This window comes from Notothenia coriiceps, unplaced genomic scaffold (genome assembly GCF_000735185.1).
Source record: "Notothenia coriiceps isolate Sejong01 unplaced genomic scaffold, NC01 NC01_scaffold00008227, whole genome shotgun sequence".
Classification (NCBI taxonomy): domain Eukaryota; kingdom Metazoa; phylum Chordata; class Actinopteri; order Perciformes; family Nototheniidae; genus Notothenia; species Notothenia coriiceps.
Window position 1 is genome coordinate 19,766 of NW_011340928.1, and position 16,306 is coordinate 36,071.

The 16,306-nt window shown below is 44.2% G+C and overlaps 1 protein-coding gene across 2 annotated transcripts in view; it reads left to right on the top strand.

Annotated features, from left to right (window-relative positions):
• The first annotated feature begins 860 nt into the window (after positions 1–860).
• The window catches only part of zbtb10 (zinc finger and BTB domain containing 10), a 19,654-nt gene continuing 4,208 nt past the window's right edge, over positions 861–16,306 (top strand). Inside the window, exons 1-3 of one of the 2 annotated variants that reach the window (XM_010770030.1) lie at positions 861–1,760; positions 8,083–9,109; positions 15,461–15,526. In XM_010770030.1, the coding sequence (XP_010768332.1) occupies positions 1,089–1,760; positions 8,083–9,109; positions 15,461–15,526 (1,765 nt within the window). In that variant the 5' untranslated portion in view covers positions 861–1,088. The remainder of the gene's footprint in view (positions 1,761–8,082; positions 9,110–15,460; positions 15,527–16,306) is intronic. The other variant, XM_010770031.1, reaches the window with a different exon arrangement.

Sequence of the window (16,306 nt, forward strand, 5' to 3'; positions counted from 1 at the left end):
CCACCCCACACACACACACACACACACACACACACACACACACACACACACACACACACACACACACACACACACACACACACACACACACACACACATGTCCACATGAGAGAGTGCCACCTGCTGGACCTGATCCCGATGACAGGGAACAGAAACTTGAGATACATGTTGATATGACAAAATGTACTCTACTGTAAGCTGTTATATCTAACTGGTCTCTTGAGGTTTCTACTACATCATGTACATGCTCACACACCACATGACTTCATTACAGTCACGTATTTTCAATATATTATCATGAGTGTCTATTTATTCATTATTTTATAACAAATAAATATTGGTTTAATACATTTTTTAAATTATGATATCATAGTGACATACACTTAGTAGTATTCTTGACAATTATATTACTAGATGTAATGGGACATTAATAAGCATTTATATTTGTAACTAATTGTCACAATAAATTCGCACATATGCATGAACTACTTTGTCGAAATATGTGTTGATATATATTTAGTTGATGCTTTATCTTGTTTATGGTTGCAGTCAAAAATCAACAAAGTAGAAAAAGACACACTAAAAGTTCTTGCAGTATTCCCATAGGAATAGTATAGGAATATCATGGTAACCCCGTTAAGCATAGGGGTAAGTGGGGCACACAAGTCAGCATTCATGGGCTGAGTAGACAAGCAAAGTCAAAAGATTAAAAGCATGCGGAAAATGGGTGCAGCCTTTAAACACAAAGACCCCTTACTGATCAACAGCTCCCCATCTTCCTTTAAAAGCCGCCCCCTCCCTCTGCCAACCCCCCTTTCTCTGGTCGAGGTGCATTGTGGGGAGGAAAGTCGTTGCCATTCGACCTCTGCGGGGCCTGCGCGGACGCAGCGAGAACCCTGAAATTCATTATGCGTTTAAAACCTTTATTTATTTCCGCATAACCTACATACTCTCACCGGGAGGGCCAAAGCGGGGAAAAGAAACGACGACGGTCCATCTCTTTCGGAAAATACATCGTTTACAACTATATATTTTGCGTAAGGGGGATACTGTTGAGAAGGGGAAGATTGTAATATATATTAAGAAAAATGTCCGGTGAGAGAAACCGCAGGTCGCTGGCTTTCCGAGGAGGTGGATTAGCTGGGTTAACGGCGTCCAGCGGTATCGGTGGGGGGAACTGTAACAGCTGGGAGGCCCCGACCTGTCAAGACCGACATTTTAACGGGAACGGGCCGGATCAAGAGGAGGACAGGGATCTCGGGGCTAAAGAATCGTCGCAGAAGAGAGCGGAGGGCGCTGGGTCTGTCAGCGATAGCACGGAACCCGAGGCGGAGGAGGAAGAGGACCCGGAAGAGGGCAGCTGGGCAGCCGGGGACGACCGTGTCGGCTCCGTGAAAGCGGAGGACGGGTCCAGGGAGGGGAACAGCTCGACAGAGGCGAACGGTGCCGGTGACAACGACGAAGGCACGGAGTCGGGAAGCGGTGCGACCGGGGGCGAGCCGGGCTCCAGGAAATCAGCAGTAGAGATGAGACCGCAGAAGTTGCTTCAGAAACACTCGGTATTCCATGCGTCGTGGTTGCAAGAATTTCCATGGCTAAAATTTTGCCAGGAGACTGGAGTCATGTCTTGCGCTTGGTGTCACAACATTGCCACTAAAAACAGCGACGAGCTTGTGAAAGGCAGTCGCAACTACAAGAGGGCCTTGCTGCTGAGACATCACCTGTCTTCTGAGCACGGCAGGAATGACCCCACCAAACAGGTAACGTTAGCTCCATGACGACTTAGCGTGACAACAAATACCTGTCACACATTGCTCATAACATATGTCTTAAAAAGTGTTGTTTGTCAGTATTTAGCGTCAGTTTCCACAACTTCTGAAACAAAACGAAGGCGAAAATACTTAAGCTTCACAATCCCTTCTCCCGGCTGATTAGCTAGCGTCAGCCTGCTAACCTGAGCTAACCACTAGCCTAGCCGGTTAGCCGCTTGAAGCTTCGCTGTGCAGCCGGAGGTAGAGGGGCAGACACTGTAGTGGAAAGCCCCTGGAGAAGTTAATGTCGACTAATGAATGGCGAAACACACAAACACATTTTTAGCGTGAGTGACACGGATGTCAGTGTCTGCCTACTCATCAGTCAAGTGACACGCACAAACCTGCTCCACTGACACCTGCTACACTGGAGGCTGTTTCCTTAGAATGGAGAATTAGTAACAAGTCACACAACAACAACTTTAAGTCATTTCGAAATCACTAAAGAGTCAGCAACAGCTAATGGAGAGTGTTGGTCGTATTATACGCTTGTGTTTTTGTTGTACACACTGTACAACAAACCCTTTTGTTTCATCAGCAGCTGCCTTGATTGCTACTAGCTTGCTAAAGGTCACAAAATGGCAAGGGCTCGACCCTAGCAGCCTTTGGGGAACCGCACCCCTTCCCAACCCCCTTCCTCTCCGCCTCTCATCAGGCAGTTCTGCTGGCTCGCAGTCCCGGGTGACCTATGGCGCATTTCTTCCTCCTCCTCCACCTCCTCCTCCCTTTGGGGAGCTAAATTAGAGGCATTGTGCTAAAATGACCCCCCAAAATCCATAGATGGTGTCACTTGCAGGGCTGGACAAGAGCAGGAGAGTAAATCATGTAGCCTGGAGCCTGACAGCATGCATGGCCCTTTTATGAATAGACTTGAATGGGTAAAATAGATGTCAGTAAATAGAATGACATGGCATCACCTGACCCTGTCATCCACATATTTGTGAATTAATGGGCATTAATGTTATACCTTTGGGGCATATCTTATGATTTAAGACACCATCACATATGCACAAGACTTAAACTGTATTGGGAAAGTGGCCCTCTTTACTTAATTGGCATATAAAGACCACATGGTTAGCCTAAGCTTAAGGTAGGTATAAACTTAGTGACAGTATTTGTTTGCTTAGAATCAAAATCAACTGCACAATTTTGGTGAACTATGTCTTTATTGATGTGCATGACGTCTTTTTATTGGTTAATTATTTGTATTGCCGTGTAGCCAACATTCTGGTACTCCTTAAGAGACCTCATAAAAACTGGGAGTGCATATTTGCCCGAACAATCTGGTGTCAAAGGGCATTTCTCCCATCAATCCTTATTCTGGAACGTATTATCACTTTCTGTTTCTTCTATATTTCCACATCCGATTTCCTATCCTGACATTGGTTTGAGCTGTCAGGGGAATTAAGAGCGGGTGCTGTTTGACTCTGATTTGTGAGCAGAGCGGATTGTACTACTACATTTAGTTCCTTGCTTTGCACACGCTATCACTAATCAGAATGACTTAAAGTGATCCACTAACTTGTACACATCTCTGATTCGTAATGAGGGCAGTAAGTGTGGATTAGGGGCTTGGTGTGGCGTTTCCCTAGCAACAAGGACCCCTGACACTGCACTGAGAGGTTATCCAGGTCATTTCTTCAAGTAGAATAGAGCTGGGACGATGCAGTCCCCAGGCCACATTATGAGATAATTTCATTCTGATTTTTTTATTAAATTATATTTTAGGGTTCCTCAGATTAGATTTTTTTTCTAATGACTGACTTTTGAGTAAAGCCATACTCGCTCTTATACAGTACTGTTGAAAATAATAGCGGCTGTGTATGTTTAGTAAGGTAGCATTGTGCGGCAGTACATTAAAAAGGACTGATGGTGTTATAAGGCAACGTTTTTTTCTATTCACCCATTCCTGACGTTAGTCAGGCCTCTGCTGCATTCGTTAAACCTAACTCGATTACCCCTAGCACACCAGGGCAGCTGTGGTAAATGTGGGTCTCCTTGTAAAAGGGGGCTGTTCTCGACCCTGTCTTGTGCTCAGATTATTCCCTATGCTCACTGGTAAAAGGTTAAGACTGGCCAAAAGTAATGCATTTCCCCGTAAATCAAATATGAGATCACGGATCCGGGACCTTAAAGAGTTTCATTTATTCTCTAGTAACTGTGTGTTCCTTTTGTTCAAAAATTGGTAAAAGGGTGTGTTTGTGTGTCTGTCTCTGTTAAACCCACATTGGTTGTTGCAGAGTAATCCCCTGTCGCCACCATCTACAGAGACAATAATCTACAATCATATTTTCTTGTGGAGTTCTCTCCACACACAGCCTTTCCATAAATCCCCTCTTTGTTTCTTACTCAACTATTGCTTTCTTGTCTCCCTTTATCATTCTTTGTGAGAATGTCAATAACAAATTAAATGTCCAATTCTAAGATGTTTGTTAACCGAACCCTTACAGTCAACCCAGACCAGGATGAGGCTCCTGAAGCCATGTCTGTTGATCAGCGTAGCCTCATTCAGTTTGACGGCCAAACAAATGTTTTACCTGCATCACTGTGTTGGTCTAAATGGGGTGTAAGATAAGATAAGTGTTTATCCCAGGGGGGAATTAAAAAATGTCTACCAAAGTCATTACAACCTCATTTTAGTTGAGATAACACCAGACTCATTGTTAAGAGTGAGTCACCCCGAACGGGAAAGGGGACCCACCCTTTGCAGTCTTGAGTTCAACAGATAGATGGGATGTTTATTGGGGGCCATAGGTCAAGGAAAAGGGGTGGGGTGGAGCCAGAGGGAAAATTCTTCATGTTGAAACTGCCAGTGACTCTACCCTCCCCTCGTTTTCTTCCCCCCCCCCCCCTTATCTCTGCCTCTTCTGTCAGAGCATTGTTAGGAGGCCGGGAGACACTCAGTGCAGCCCTCCCACACCTTGGGCCGAACACACACTGCAGTATTGTTCTAGCATCTGGGGACAGACGGGTTTGGGTGAAGAGGGGTGGGTCGGGGGGTTAGGGAAGGATACAGTAGATGAGTTAGGGGAAAGACCGGCGGAGATGGCCTCAGGGCTGGGCTGGTCATGGGACTGGATTGATGGTGGTCGGGGGTAGACAAATGCGGGGATGGAGGCAAACATGTAAGGTAAACAAAAACTGGCTCCGGTGGTTCATTATGTTGAATGGGCGCAGTGCTGTATCACATGATCTGTAATTAGTCTGGCTGAGGCGAGCCCTTCAATAAGCTTGACTTTATGACCATCTTGATGATGTTTAATCCACCTGTAAATCAGTTGTTATCGGCCATTCACGGTAGATTTTTAAGCGTCCATGTATCTAGATCAAAGGATTTTTCTTTCCCAGAGCCCTCTTGGATTCTTTTTGCACTCTCATTCTTCCACCGCTACCAATTCTGGCTCAAATAAAAACCTAGCCACGTCACAACGGGGGAGGTTGATATTGTCCCCACATTCTCTCTTGGCTCAGGCTGGTTTTGCCTCCAGCATCTGCTCTGCAGGGTCGGTCTGCTGGTTCTCTAAGCTCCCTGCTCACACGTGGCACATCTGGAGAAAGGATGATGATGATGATGCTGCTGCTGCTGATGAGGCCAGTATGGAGCAACTTATCCAGTACCAGGCTGTCCTAGCCTGACTCCAACACACACACACACAACTCCTATCAGAACTGCCAGGCAGAGTCTTACCTCTCTGGCCCAATGCCTTGCTATGTGTAATGGATAAAAGCTGTGGGGAATCTTGGGGTTTGGGGGTGGGATGGCCAGTAAGTTGGAAAGATAAAACACATCTGTAAATTCCAAGGTACTCTTGAGTCTGAGAAGCGCTTGTTTATTTATTGCATTTCTAACATATAGTCTCTTTTTTTTTTTCTTCTATTCAACCCTCCCCATCTTCTAACTTTATTTGCCGGCTTGCTCAGCAAATTGAAAGCCCTTTTTTTTTCTCAACAAATGAAAAAGAAAAAGCACTGGACGAAAACGAAGCAGCAAAAACTAAATTCATTGTAGATTGGATGCTCATCCAACACCTCTTGTTGTGATAGCACTCCTGCCCTTCCCCACACCAATCTATTCCACCACAGTACTCAGCATGATGACCATGCCTCTCCAGAGGCTTTGATGTGTATATCATGGAATAATTGTTCTCCTCTCTCCCCATCCTCTTCGCCTCACCCACACGCTCTCTGGCTCCTTTCTATGCCTGCGAGTGGGAGCTGCTGTGTAATAAGAGAGTGAGTGCCGAAACCTTTCACAAAGGCCTACAGTGAGTGGACAATGAGCCTCGGGGAGAACACGGGCTATTGTGAAGGCTAAAATGGGGTGACCCAACTCCTTCTCTCTAGCGCACTGGTTTTCCGTCCCCCTCTGCTCCACATTTTCTCCTCCGCCCTTTTTTTCGAGGCTCAAGGTCTCGCTCTCTCAATCTCTGCCTCATGCTCTTGCTTGCTTTTCGTTGTGCCCGTTATCAGGCTCCTTTTCTTTTATGTTACGACCGTCACCATTTCTCATCTTCTTTTCACACTTATTTGCATCAACTCGTTGCCAGAATTCTACAATTCTGCTCTCGTGTCCTTTTATTATTTCTGTCTTCTTCATTTCTTCTAGCCAGCAAAGTATGTCCACTTTCCCCCCTCCCAATCCCTCCCTCATTCTGCCTCTGATTTTAGTCCATCCTATCTCTTCATCTCTCCCCTCCAGCTGTGGCAGAGGATGATAAGCCCCCCTATACTATCCTGTGTGCCCAGGCTGCCCTGGACAAGCACTGCAGTGTGGAGGGAGTAGGGGTGGGGGCTGGGTGGGGACCTCAGAGAAATGGATTTAATCTGAATTACTCGAGCTGAAACCCCAGCTGTGTGTATGTGTAGGCAGCTTGGTTTCTGTGTAGTTGTGTGTGTGTGTGTGTGAGTGTACATGCATGTGTGCGCAGCAGAGATGGTGGTAGGCGGGGGCAAAAATGCAAGGCTCGAGCAATGTGAATTATTCTGGATTAGGACATCTGCTGTGCAATTCTAAAAGTGTGTGTGTGTGTGTGTGTGTGTGTGTGTGTGTGTGTGTGTGTGTGTGTGTGTGTGTGTGTGTGTGTGTGTGTGTGTGTGTGTGTGTGTGTGTGTGTGTGTGATATTTTGGCTGTTTATTATGTATGTGTGCATATGTACAAGTATACATACACATGTAAATACTCCCCTCTTCTCCGTACCAGTCTGGCCCTTTGCCCTGCTATGAGGGGGGAGGGGGGCTGTTACAGGGCAGTTCTATGCTTCTGCCAGTTCCCCTCCCATCCTACAGCCACGTCGTGTCCTGCTTTACACACTGGGCGGCCCTTCCTTCAGGACCAATAATGGCCTGTTTTACATCTAGCTTGCAAATTGAAGAGAAAGATATAGAAAGTGTGTAAAGTCTTCTTACACATCTACTGGAGTTGATAAACAAAGCAGCGTTGAAGTATTCATTTACGATTACAAAATAAATATCTAACTCCAGTGTTACTACAAATGGAGGTTAAATGAATGCTTCTGAAACATTTATAATACTTGCTTTGAATGAAATACAATTAATAAAAGTTGATTTTCAACTCTGTAAGAGGGGAATTCTAATGGAGAGTGATCTTCAAGATGATGTCTCCTGCTTTTCACTTTGCTTGGTGATGTCATTTTTGTTTTGCCTTGGACTTCTAAACAAAAGCAGGTGCAAAAGTGGTATCTTGTTGAGGTCTTTTTATTAAAGCATAAATGGAATAAAAATATTCCATCTACCTAAAACTAAACCAAAAACGATGTTGTCTTTTTAAGTTTTCACTGTTGTTTTAAACATTTGATTTACTGAATATTTTCACCCTCCTATCACAATATCCGTGCTCTCAGCTTAAGTTTTACTACAAAAGGAAAATACTTTTCCCTTTTTTATATGTTAAATTACAGTCTTTATTATAATATTATCTGGCATTGTGTTATTTTTTGGTTAGGGCTTGATATTAAATAGCTTATAGGGGTAGGTAATATTACCCTGCCAAACGGCAACACACCTTCCATTGCCTCTTTCCCACCCCCTCCGTAACAAGAGCCTGTCGAACCTGTTTCCCCCACTGGGCAGGTGCCACACCGCGAGCCCAGAGGGTGTGTGTCTGTTCCTGTTTATAGTACAGACAGAATTTCAGGAAGGGCAAATATTTTTTGCAAGTTTGTTTGTTTGTTATTGCTTGCTTTTGCTCATTTGTGAGAACACGTATTAAATGTGTTTTTCTCTTTTTTTCCTTCTCTTTCATGTTAATAGGAGACAATGAGGCCCTCGGACAACGGCAGCCCCTCCAATCACTGCTCAGAGGACGACTACCGCCTCAAGCCCGACGAGAACTCCTACTGTTACCAGCTGCTCCAGGAGCTGGACAAGCAACGCAAAAATGGCATCCTCTGCGACGTAAACATAAACGTCTCGGGCCAGGTGTTCCGCGCACACAAGAACATCCTGGTTGCGGGCAGCCGCTACTTCAAAACCCTCTACTGTCTGACCAAGAGCGAGGCCCAGGACCAGGCCTCGACCACGCACCTGGATGTTGCTGCCGTGCAGGGCTTCTCAGTCATCCTCGACTTTCTCTACTCTGGGAATCTGCTGCTCACAAGCCAAAATGCCATTGAGGTGATGTCTGTCGCCAGTTACCTCCAGATGACAGAGGTCGTACATTCATGCAGGGCTTTTATAAAGGATGCCCTGAATATCAGCATCAAGCAGGAGGCTCCTGATTCAGTGGTGGTGGACTACAACAAGAGGCAGACGGTGTCCAAAGACGGACAGAGAAGCCTGGACCGCAAGCCAAGCAACTTCTGGGCCACAAGCATCCTGTCAAAGCTGTCGATCAAGGCCAGCAACAATCAAGGAAAGGAATCAATGGAAGACGAAGACACAGGTGGCAGGGTAAAGGAGGAGTCCAGTGACATAGAGGTGACCGTGGTTGGGAGTGAGGGCTGTGCCCTGGTGACCCCCGGAGCCTCTGGTAACTGGAGCCACCACAACGACAACTCGTCTGATTCAGGAGAGACCAATGACCCACGGTCGGCCAGAGGACAGGTCTTCATCTGGAACGAGCCGGTCACAGGTGGCGCTGCAGGAGCCTCCGCATCAATCAAACAAGAAGCCCCGGATTCAGCGGCAGGAAGCGGGCGGAGGAAAAAACAGACCACCACACGCCGTTTTGTGTACAACTTTCCTCCAGAGCCTGAAGAGGGATTTGAAGAGGGGATGTTCCTCCAGCCCTCTGCCTCCTTCCCGAGAGAGGACTTCTCCTCCCTCTCCGAGAATGCAGGTATGAGACACATTTGTAGCTCTAAACACACTTCATATCCTCACAACGGCCAGTCCTTTCCCCTATGATATATAAATAGATTTCACCGTTACCTCATGAATTTCTTATTGCTATCAGTCATACTGTACAGGACTGTCTCAGAAAATTAGAATATTGTGATAAAGTTCTTTATTTTCTGTAATGCAATTTAAAAAAACAAAAATGTCATACATTCTGGATTCATTACAAATCAACTGAAATATTGCAAGCCTTTTATTATTTTAATATTGCTGATTATGGCATACAGCTTAAGAAAACTCAAAAATCCTATCTCAAAAAATTAGAATAGTTCCTCAGACCAAGTAAAAAAAAAAGATTTATAACAGCAAAACACAATCAAACATTTGAAAATGTCCATTAATGCACTCAGTACTTGGTTGGGAATCCTTTTGCACGGATTACTGCATCAATGCGGCGTGGCATGGAGGCAATCAGCCTGTGGCATTGCTGAGGTGTTATGGATGCCCAGGATGCTTCAATAGCGGCCTTTAGCTCATTAGCATTGTTGGGTCTGGTGTCTTTCAGCTTCTTCTTCACAATACCCCACATATTCTCTATGGGGTTCAGGTCAGGGGAATTTGCAGGCCAATCGAGGACAGTAATGCCATGGTCAGTACACCAGTTACTGGTGGTTTTGGCACTGTGGGCAGGTGCCAGAATGCTGGAAAATGAATTCCTCATCTCCATAGAGCTTTTCAGCGACGGAAGCATGTAGTGCTCTAAAATCTCTTGTACACGCCGCATTTACTCTGGGCTTGATGAAACACAGTGGACCAACACCGCAGCTGACATGGCTCCCCAAACCATCGCTGACTGTGGGAACTTCAAACTGGATTTCAAGCAACTTGGCTTGCTCCCCAAACCATCGCTGACTGTGGGAACTTCAAACTGGATTTCAAGCAACTTGGATTTTGCTCCTCTCCAGCCTTTCTCCAGACTCTGGCGCCTTGACTTCCAAATGAAATACAAAACTTGCTTTCGTCTGAAAAGAGGACTTTGGACCACTGTGCAACTGTCCAGTGCTTCTTTTCCTTAGCCCAAGTCAGACGCCTCTTCCGTTGTCTTGAGTTCAGAAGTGGCTTGACCATGGGAATACGGCTATTGTAGCCCATTTCCCGGACACGTCTGTGAACAGTGACTTTTGATACCTGGACTCCAGCTTCAGTCCACTGTCTTTGAAGCTCCCCCAAATTCTGGAAGCGACTCTTCTTCACAATGCTGTTAAGGCTGCGGTCATCTCTCTTGGTTGTGCAGCGTTTCCTGCCACATTTCCCCCTTCCAACAGACTTTTTGTGGATGTGCTTTGAAACTGCACTCTGTGAACAGCTTGCTCTTTGAGAAATTTCTTTTTGTGTCTTACCCTCCTGATGGAGGGTGTCAATGACGGTCCTCTGGACAGCAGTCAGATCAGCAGTCTTCCCCATACTTGTGATTTAGTTTACTGAACCAAGCTGAGTGTTTTTCAAGGCTCAGGAAACCCTTGCAGGTGTTTCGAGTTAATTAGACGATTCAAGTGATTCGTTGAACACCCTACTAGTATACTTTTTCATGATATTCTAATATTTAGAGATAGGATATTTGAGTTTTCTTAAGCTGTATGCCATAATCAGCAATATTAAAATAATAAAAGGCTTGCAATATTTCAGTTGATTTGTAATGAATCCAGAATGTATGACATTTTTGTTTTTTTAATTGCATTACAGAAAATAAAGAACTTTATCACAATATTCTAATTTTCTGAGACAGTCCTGTATACTCACTGTAGGTCAAAGGAACAAGCTCCCTTTATGAGGTAGGGAGGTGCATGCAGAATGTGACATATTATCATTTGTAGGGCTGAACTAAGTGCTTCAAAGTTAGATAAATAATGCTGACCTGAAAAACTTCATTTGAATGCTTCTCTTTTATTTGCACGTCTATTCATTGTGTTTGGACATTGTTTAGAGAATCTACAATACTGCAAATACATTTATGACAATGGCTTGGGGAACACTAAACAAATAAAACAAAGTTGTGAGGGACAGATTATATAAATACTCAGCTAAAAAATTGGAATCAACCAATATAAGCTAGTTGGAAAATGTAACCAGTTGGGTCAGCTAGCATCACTAACTAGCTTCTGCTTGCCCCCTCCCCCCCTCCCCCCACCACCAGTTTAACCTCTAAACACTAAGATTACCGTGACATTCAGTTTCTCCTTGTCCCAACATTCACTTGAAGCTAAATGATGCTCACATAAACTATCTATGTTTGAATTCTGTATTTAAAATGGAATTCGGTAGGTTTTGAAAAATTCCTGCGATTTAATGATTAACCTCCGGGGGGGTCAGTAGGGCTGAAGAGGATAACCCTGAAGTTCATATGGCTTTAGTATTTGATCCTCTTTTTGCAAGCCTGGAAAATGTGGTATAATTATGCTCATAAAGATCACACCTTTGTATGACTTTTGAATATGAAAGATCTATCACCAGTAAGGGTCGTATCGATTTCGTGCTAAAAGCTAATCTTTGGCCACCCGTCGGTAACACAGGCGCGGTCACTAGTTTTCATGATCAAATAATTGATCAAAACACCAAAAGTATAGATTTCCACCCCTTCCATTCATTCCCTGCTGTGACCCCTAACAGGATAGTTGCTTATCTAGCTTTTAACCTGCTGTGCAGAGCCAAGACTTGAGTAACTCCCCCCATGATCCTTTAATCACCCCAGAGCAGGGGGCTTAGCAACGTGACGCCCACCTGGAGTGCTTTGTCTCAGAGGTGTGTTGCCACATCGCTGCTGAGACTGCTTCTGATGAAAAGAAGAGAGATTTGATAAGATTAAGTGCAATGCAATGATGTTGAAGCTATGTTATGGTTCAGATGGGTAATGTGTATCTATAAAATCACAAAAAAGTAGATATTTAACGGGATTAGGGGATGGAACTATCCTCAAAATACCACTTTATATGATGTGGTTGGCAATAATATTAAATCCAATATCTTTCTTGATAAAACTTTTGCACCCGTTGATCTTCTCCCTTTCTGTTGACCTTTTGATACCTTGTTCTTTTACCTTAATCTATGCATCACTATCCACATACAGTGTAGCGCTCTTATTTGACAGTAATCTCTTCTCATAGCTGCTGCCTTCTCCTTCTGTTGGCCCCATTAAGCATGGCGCTCCATAATGATATCACATATTAAGTGAAGTGGTATGGATCGGGGGGAGGGGAGCTGATGTGTGAGGAGCAGGGTGTGTGTAGAAAGTGTGAGAGATCTACATTTTGTATGAGAGAAAGAGAGAGACTCCCTAATGCAGGGAAATGAAGAAGCCTCCCTAACTGCACTTGAAGGCTGTTAGTGCCTCCAACTCCTCCTATGGTTCTTTTTAATGTGTGCACAAAGTGATCCAGGGTGTTGTAATAGCCTAAAGAGACTTAAAGACTGTTTGTCTGCATGTGTGCTAACTCTCGTCCCTTCTCCTCCTCATGTGTCTTTGCTGTTAAGCTCCGCGTCTCTCCTTAATGTATACTATGTTTCCAAATAAAGATATGGTTAGGACTTCAAGTAGGCTGTTAGTCACAGTAAAAGGTTTCAAGGAAACTGTTTACCCTTAAATGATAGTTTTGTGCTCAGCAGACCATTCATTCATACAGTATACTCTATGTTAAGAGTTTAAAAATAGATCTGCGCATATTTAGTCTCTATAAGGGCTTAAAATCTAGGATTTGATGCAGAAACACATTCTGCTGATGCAGTGTAGTGTCAGAGTGACAGGAGGGCCTTTTGCCCTTTTGGACCTTATCAAAAAAAGTACATTATTTCAGGGCCCTCTACTACTATCTATTGTGTTTAGAGCTTTTAGGTTCCCCTTTTTAAAAGCAATGTTCACAAAAGGCTCTGTGTTGCTAGTTTTTTTTTCAGTTTCTCTTTTCCACATTTTTGACTGACTGGCTTTTTGAAAGTGAATTCTTTAACACTTTTGCTCTCGATTTGTTAAGGCAAGGTGAGATGGAGGGAACTATCAGAACAAATATGTAATATGCCAGCCTATTTAATTTCTTTTGTATCTAACTTTTTAGAGTCATAACACTATTTAGTCAAGCTTTTAAGTTGACAGTTTTTAATTTTATGTGTGTGTGTGTGTGTTGGGAGATGGCCCTGTGGGCCATCTAAGCTAATTTACAGATGGCCCTGAGCCCAATAGAGATTGCCCTGAAAAATGCGCGCGGACGAAATGACGCTTTTCAGTTGCGCCACTTATGTGACAGACAAGAAGAGTATGTGACAGACAAGAGTAATCCATTCTAGTAATGTGTAACACTTAATGTGGAGAAAGAGATGTGCTGTATGGGTTGATTGTGCGTTGATTTGTTGGTAATGCCTCAGGGTTCCGGTAGGCATGTAAACAAATGCATAATGCTGCGCTATACTTTGTGGCCTCACCCGGTTGCATAGCGACACTTATTGTTTAGGTCACGGTGTCTTTTAATAAGCAGGTAGTCATATCATTAGCTAGAACTAGCTGGATCTGATCGATATGGACATAAACGCGAGTAAAGTCTAATCTGACGGGAGAGAGAGAGAGATCAGCTGCTGCTGACGAGTCGACACGCAGCTCTGCATGATCACATGCAGCGGTGAGCGGACAAAACACACACTTCAGGTTAGAATATCACACGTAGCTATTTTAATCACCTCTCAAACTACCTAAACTAGTTATAGATATGTTTAGTTTTACTGTCGGGTCACTCATTACTGGATCTGCGAGCTGCATGATACTGGTATAATAGGTGTGTGTGTGTGTGTGTGTGTGTGTGTGTGTGTGTGTGTGTGTGTGTGTGTGTGTGTGTGTGTGTGTGTGTGTGTGTGTGTGTGTGTGTGTTTTGTTCCCACAGCCTCTCTGTGCTGTCTAGGCTTGATTAGTCTTGTGTTTTGCACACTGCTCATTTGAAGTGACTCGCTCTAGATATCTGTGTCACATGATATCTAAAATATTAGTTACGCTTTACTGAAATATTGCTTTACAAAGCAAAAATGAGTGTGTCCAATGGTTAGCCTTATCTGCTGTGGGTTATTAGATTAGTCTTGGCTGGCTTGCATATTTTTGACCGAGCCTAGGAGCAGTCATCCACCAATATTAGCTGTCCCAGTTTGCCTCAGTGATGTAAACCATTTGGGTTTCATTTAGCCTCAGTTTGATCTGTGTGGTCATGTGCCAAGAATGGAAACGCAGTCTCCCAAATGGTGGTAATCTCTCTGCTGTTGCGTATCTTCCCTTTTTAAATAATTTTTGCTTTTTAATTTTTCTCTTTTTTATAAGGTGGCTGTTTCCTAATTGGATATAGTCTTGGCAAATGGCAAAAAAAAAACTAAACCCAAACATGTTCAGTTTATAACTTAAACATTTGGGAGAAAAAGCACAGAATGATGTTGTTTAAGAGACTTTAACCATGAAACACATAGCTTTTTGCAGGGAAAATGTCTGAAACCATTGGAGGTAGATGGTTTACAGATTGACATGAAAGCTAGTGTTGTGTGGAAAATAGCAGCTGAAAGTGAAGGCTGGTTGGAAGGATATAAGTACTTTGCCATCGCTGTCTGCTTTTGCATCGCTGAGCCTCACAGCTCATGGCCAATAAATTCTTGGGTCTTCTCCAAACAACACTGTTGGATTGTTGTAAAGGGTGCGTGCTGCACACAGAGCAGGTGAAATGCATTTGCATACACACACTAGTCGCTGTTGAAGCGTGCACACAAATGCACAATAACTTACCAAATCCATACGAGGTGCAAAGCTAACAGGGGCACTCCCTCCCCTCCCTAATCCACTCTAATGCACTGGGACTGTCCTCACTATTCCAAATATTGACCTGGGTAGAATGGACACGCACACACACACACACACACACACACACACACACACACACACACTCTGACACACAGGGGCGTGTCTTTAATGGGCTCTAAGCTGGAGGAACAGGACACACACAGGTGCTCTCACACAAGTGCTTTCAAAAGCTGGGTGTAAGCTGAGCTGGTGTGAGGGGCAGACTCTCATTAACCCCCTCCCCGCTGGAGCCCGGGTTACACCATCAGTTTGTTCTCTGGCCAGGGGAGCACACTGTTTTACATATAGTAGGGACCTGTGTGTTTGTGTGTGTGCTGACCTATGTGGTTAACTGAAACTTCCTTTGTTTCACGTGGGGGGTTTGGTTAGTTGTGTACACAAGGCGTTGTGAGGTGTGCAACCCCCCCATCCAGGCTCTCACCCACCTCTCCTCTCTTTCTCCCTCTCGCTTCTCTTGTCCCCCCCCTCCCCCTTTCCCAGAGCTGGCCAATCAGATCCAGTATAGCATCATCCAGGACTTACAGCAAGGGGAGTCCTGGGAGAATGGTAAGACGCCGCACTCGCTAGACTACCAATAAAAAAAACTAAACTAAAGAAACGGTTTCAACGCAACTTGAAAAGTTTAACTTAAATGCATCTTCCTAATTGAGTGTGGGCAGTCGAGTCAATAGTTATTTCTATTTAATTGTTGTGTCAAAATGACATGCTCATGTCAGTGTCTTTACAAACTGTACAGGTATGAATGAAGTCAATTGTATTAATTTAGCTCAGAAAATACTAATCAGTTTCAAACTGGCGGTGGAGTAGCCAGCCATTGTCTAAAGTACACAAAGCTATGCAGCCTAATGCCATACATCGCACTGATAATAAGTATGTATGCAGTGTGTAAAGATTGCAGTGTCGAAAAGTTAATGTATGCTTTCAAAAAAAACACACCAGTGCTGTTGGACACTTGCTTTCCACAATGCATAGGGAATGAAAGAGACATTCTTATTATTTGTGGTAGAAGAGTATCTGGGTGATTAGCTGCTTTCACACCAAGTACTTAGCCGGTACTTGTCCCCGGTACTTGTCCCCGGTACTTGTTCCCCCCGAACTCTTTAGTCCCTCCAACTGTTCTAGTAGATCGCGTTCTCACCGGAATAAGTCCCTGACGGAGGATTAGACAAATGAAGCCACTGACGTCGCTTCTTCTTCTGCTTTGGGTTCACAAAACTTTTCCGAGTTTTACGGGGCGTGGTTTGCAATTCGCCCAGCCAATCAGAAATTGTTAGGTTCACGCGAACTAGGGACTAGTTCCAGGTCCTTTTTGATGTGAAATCCACC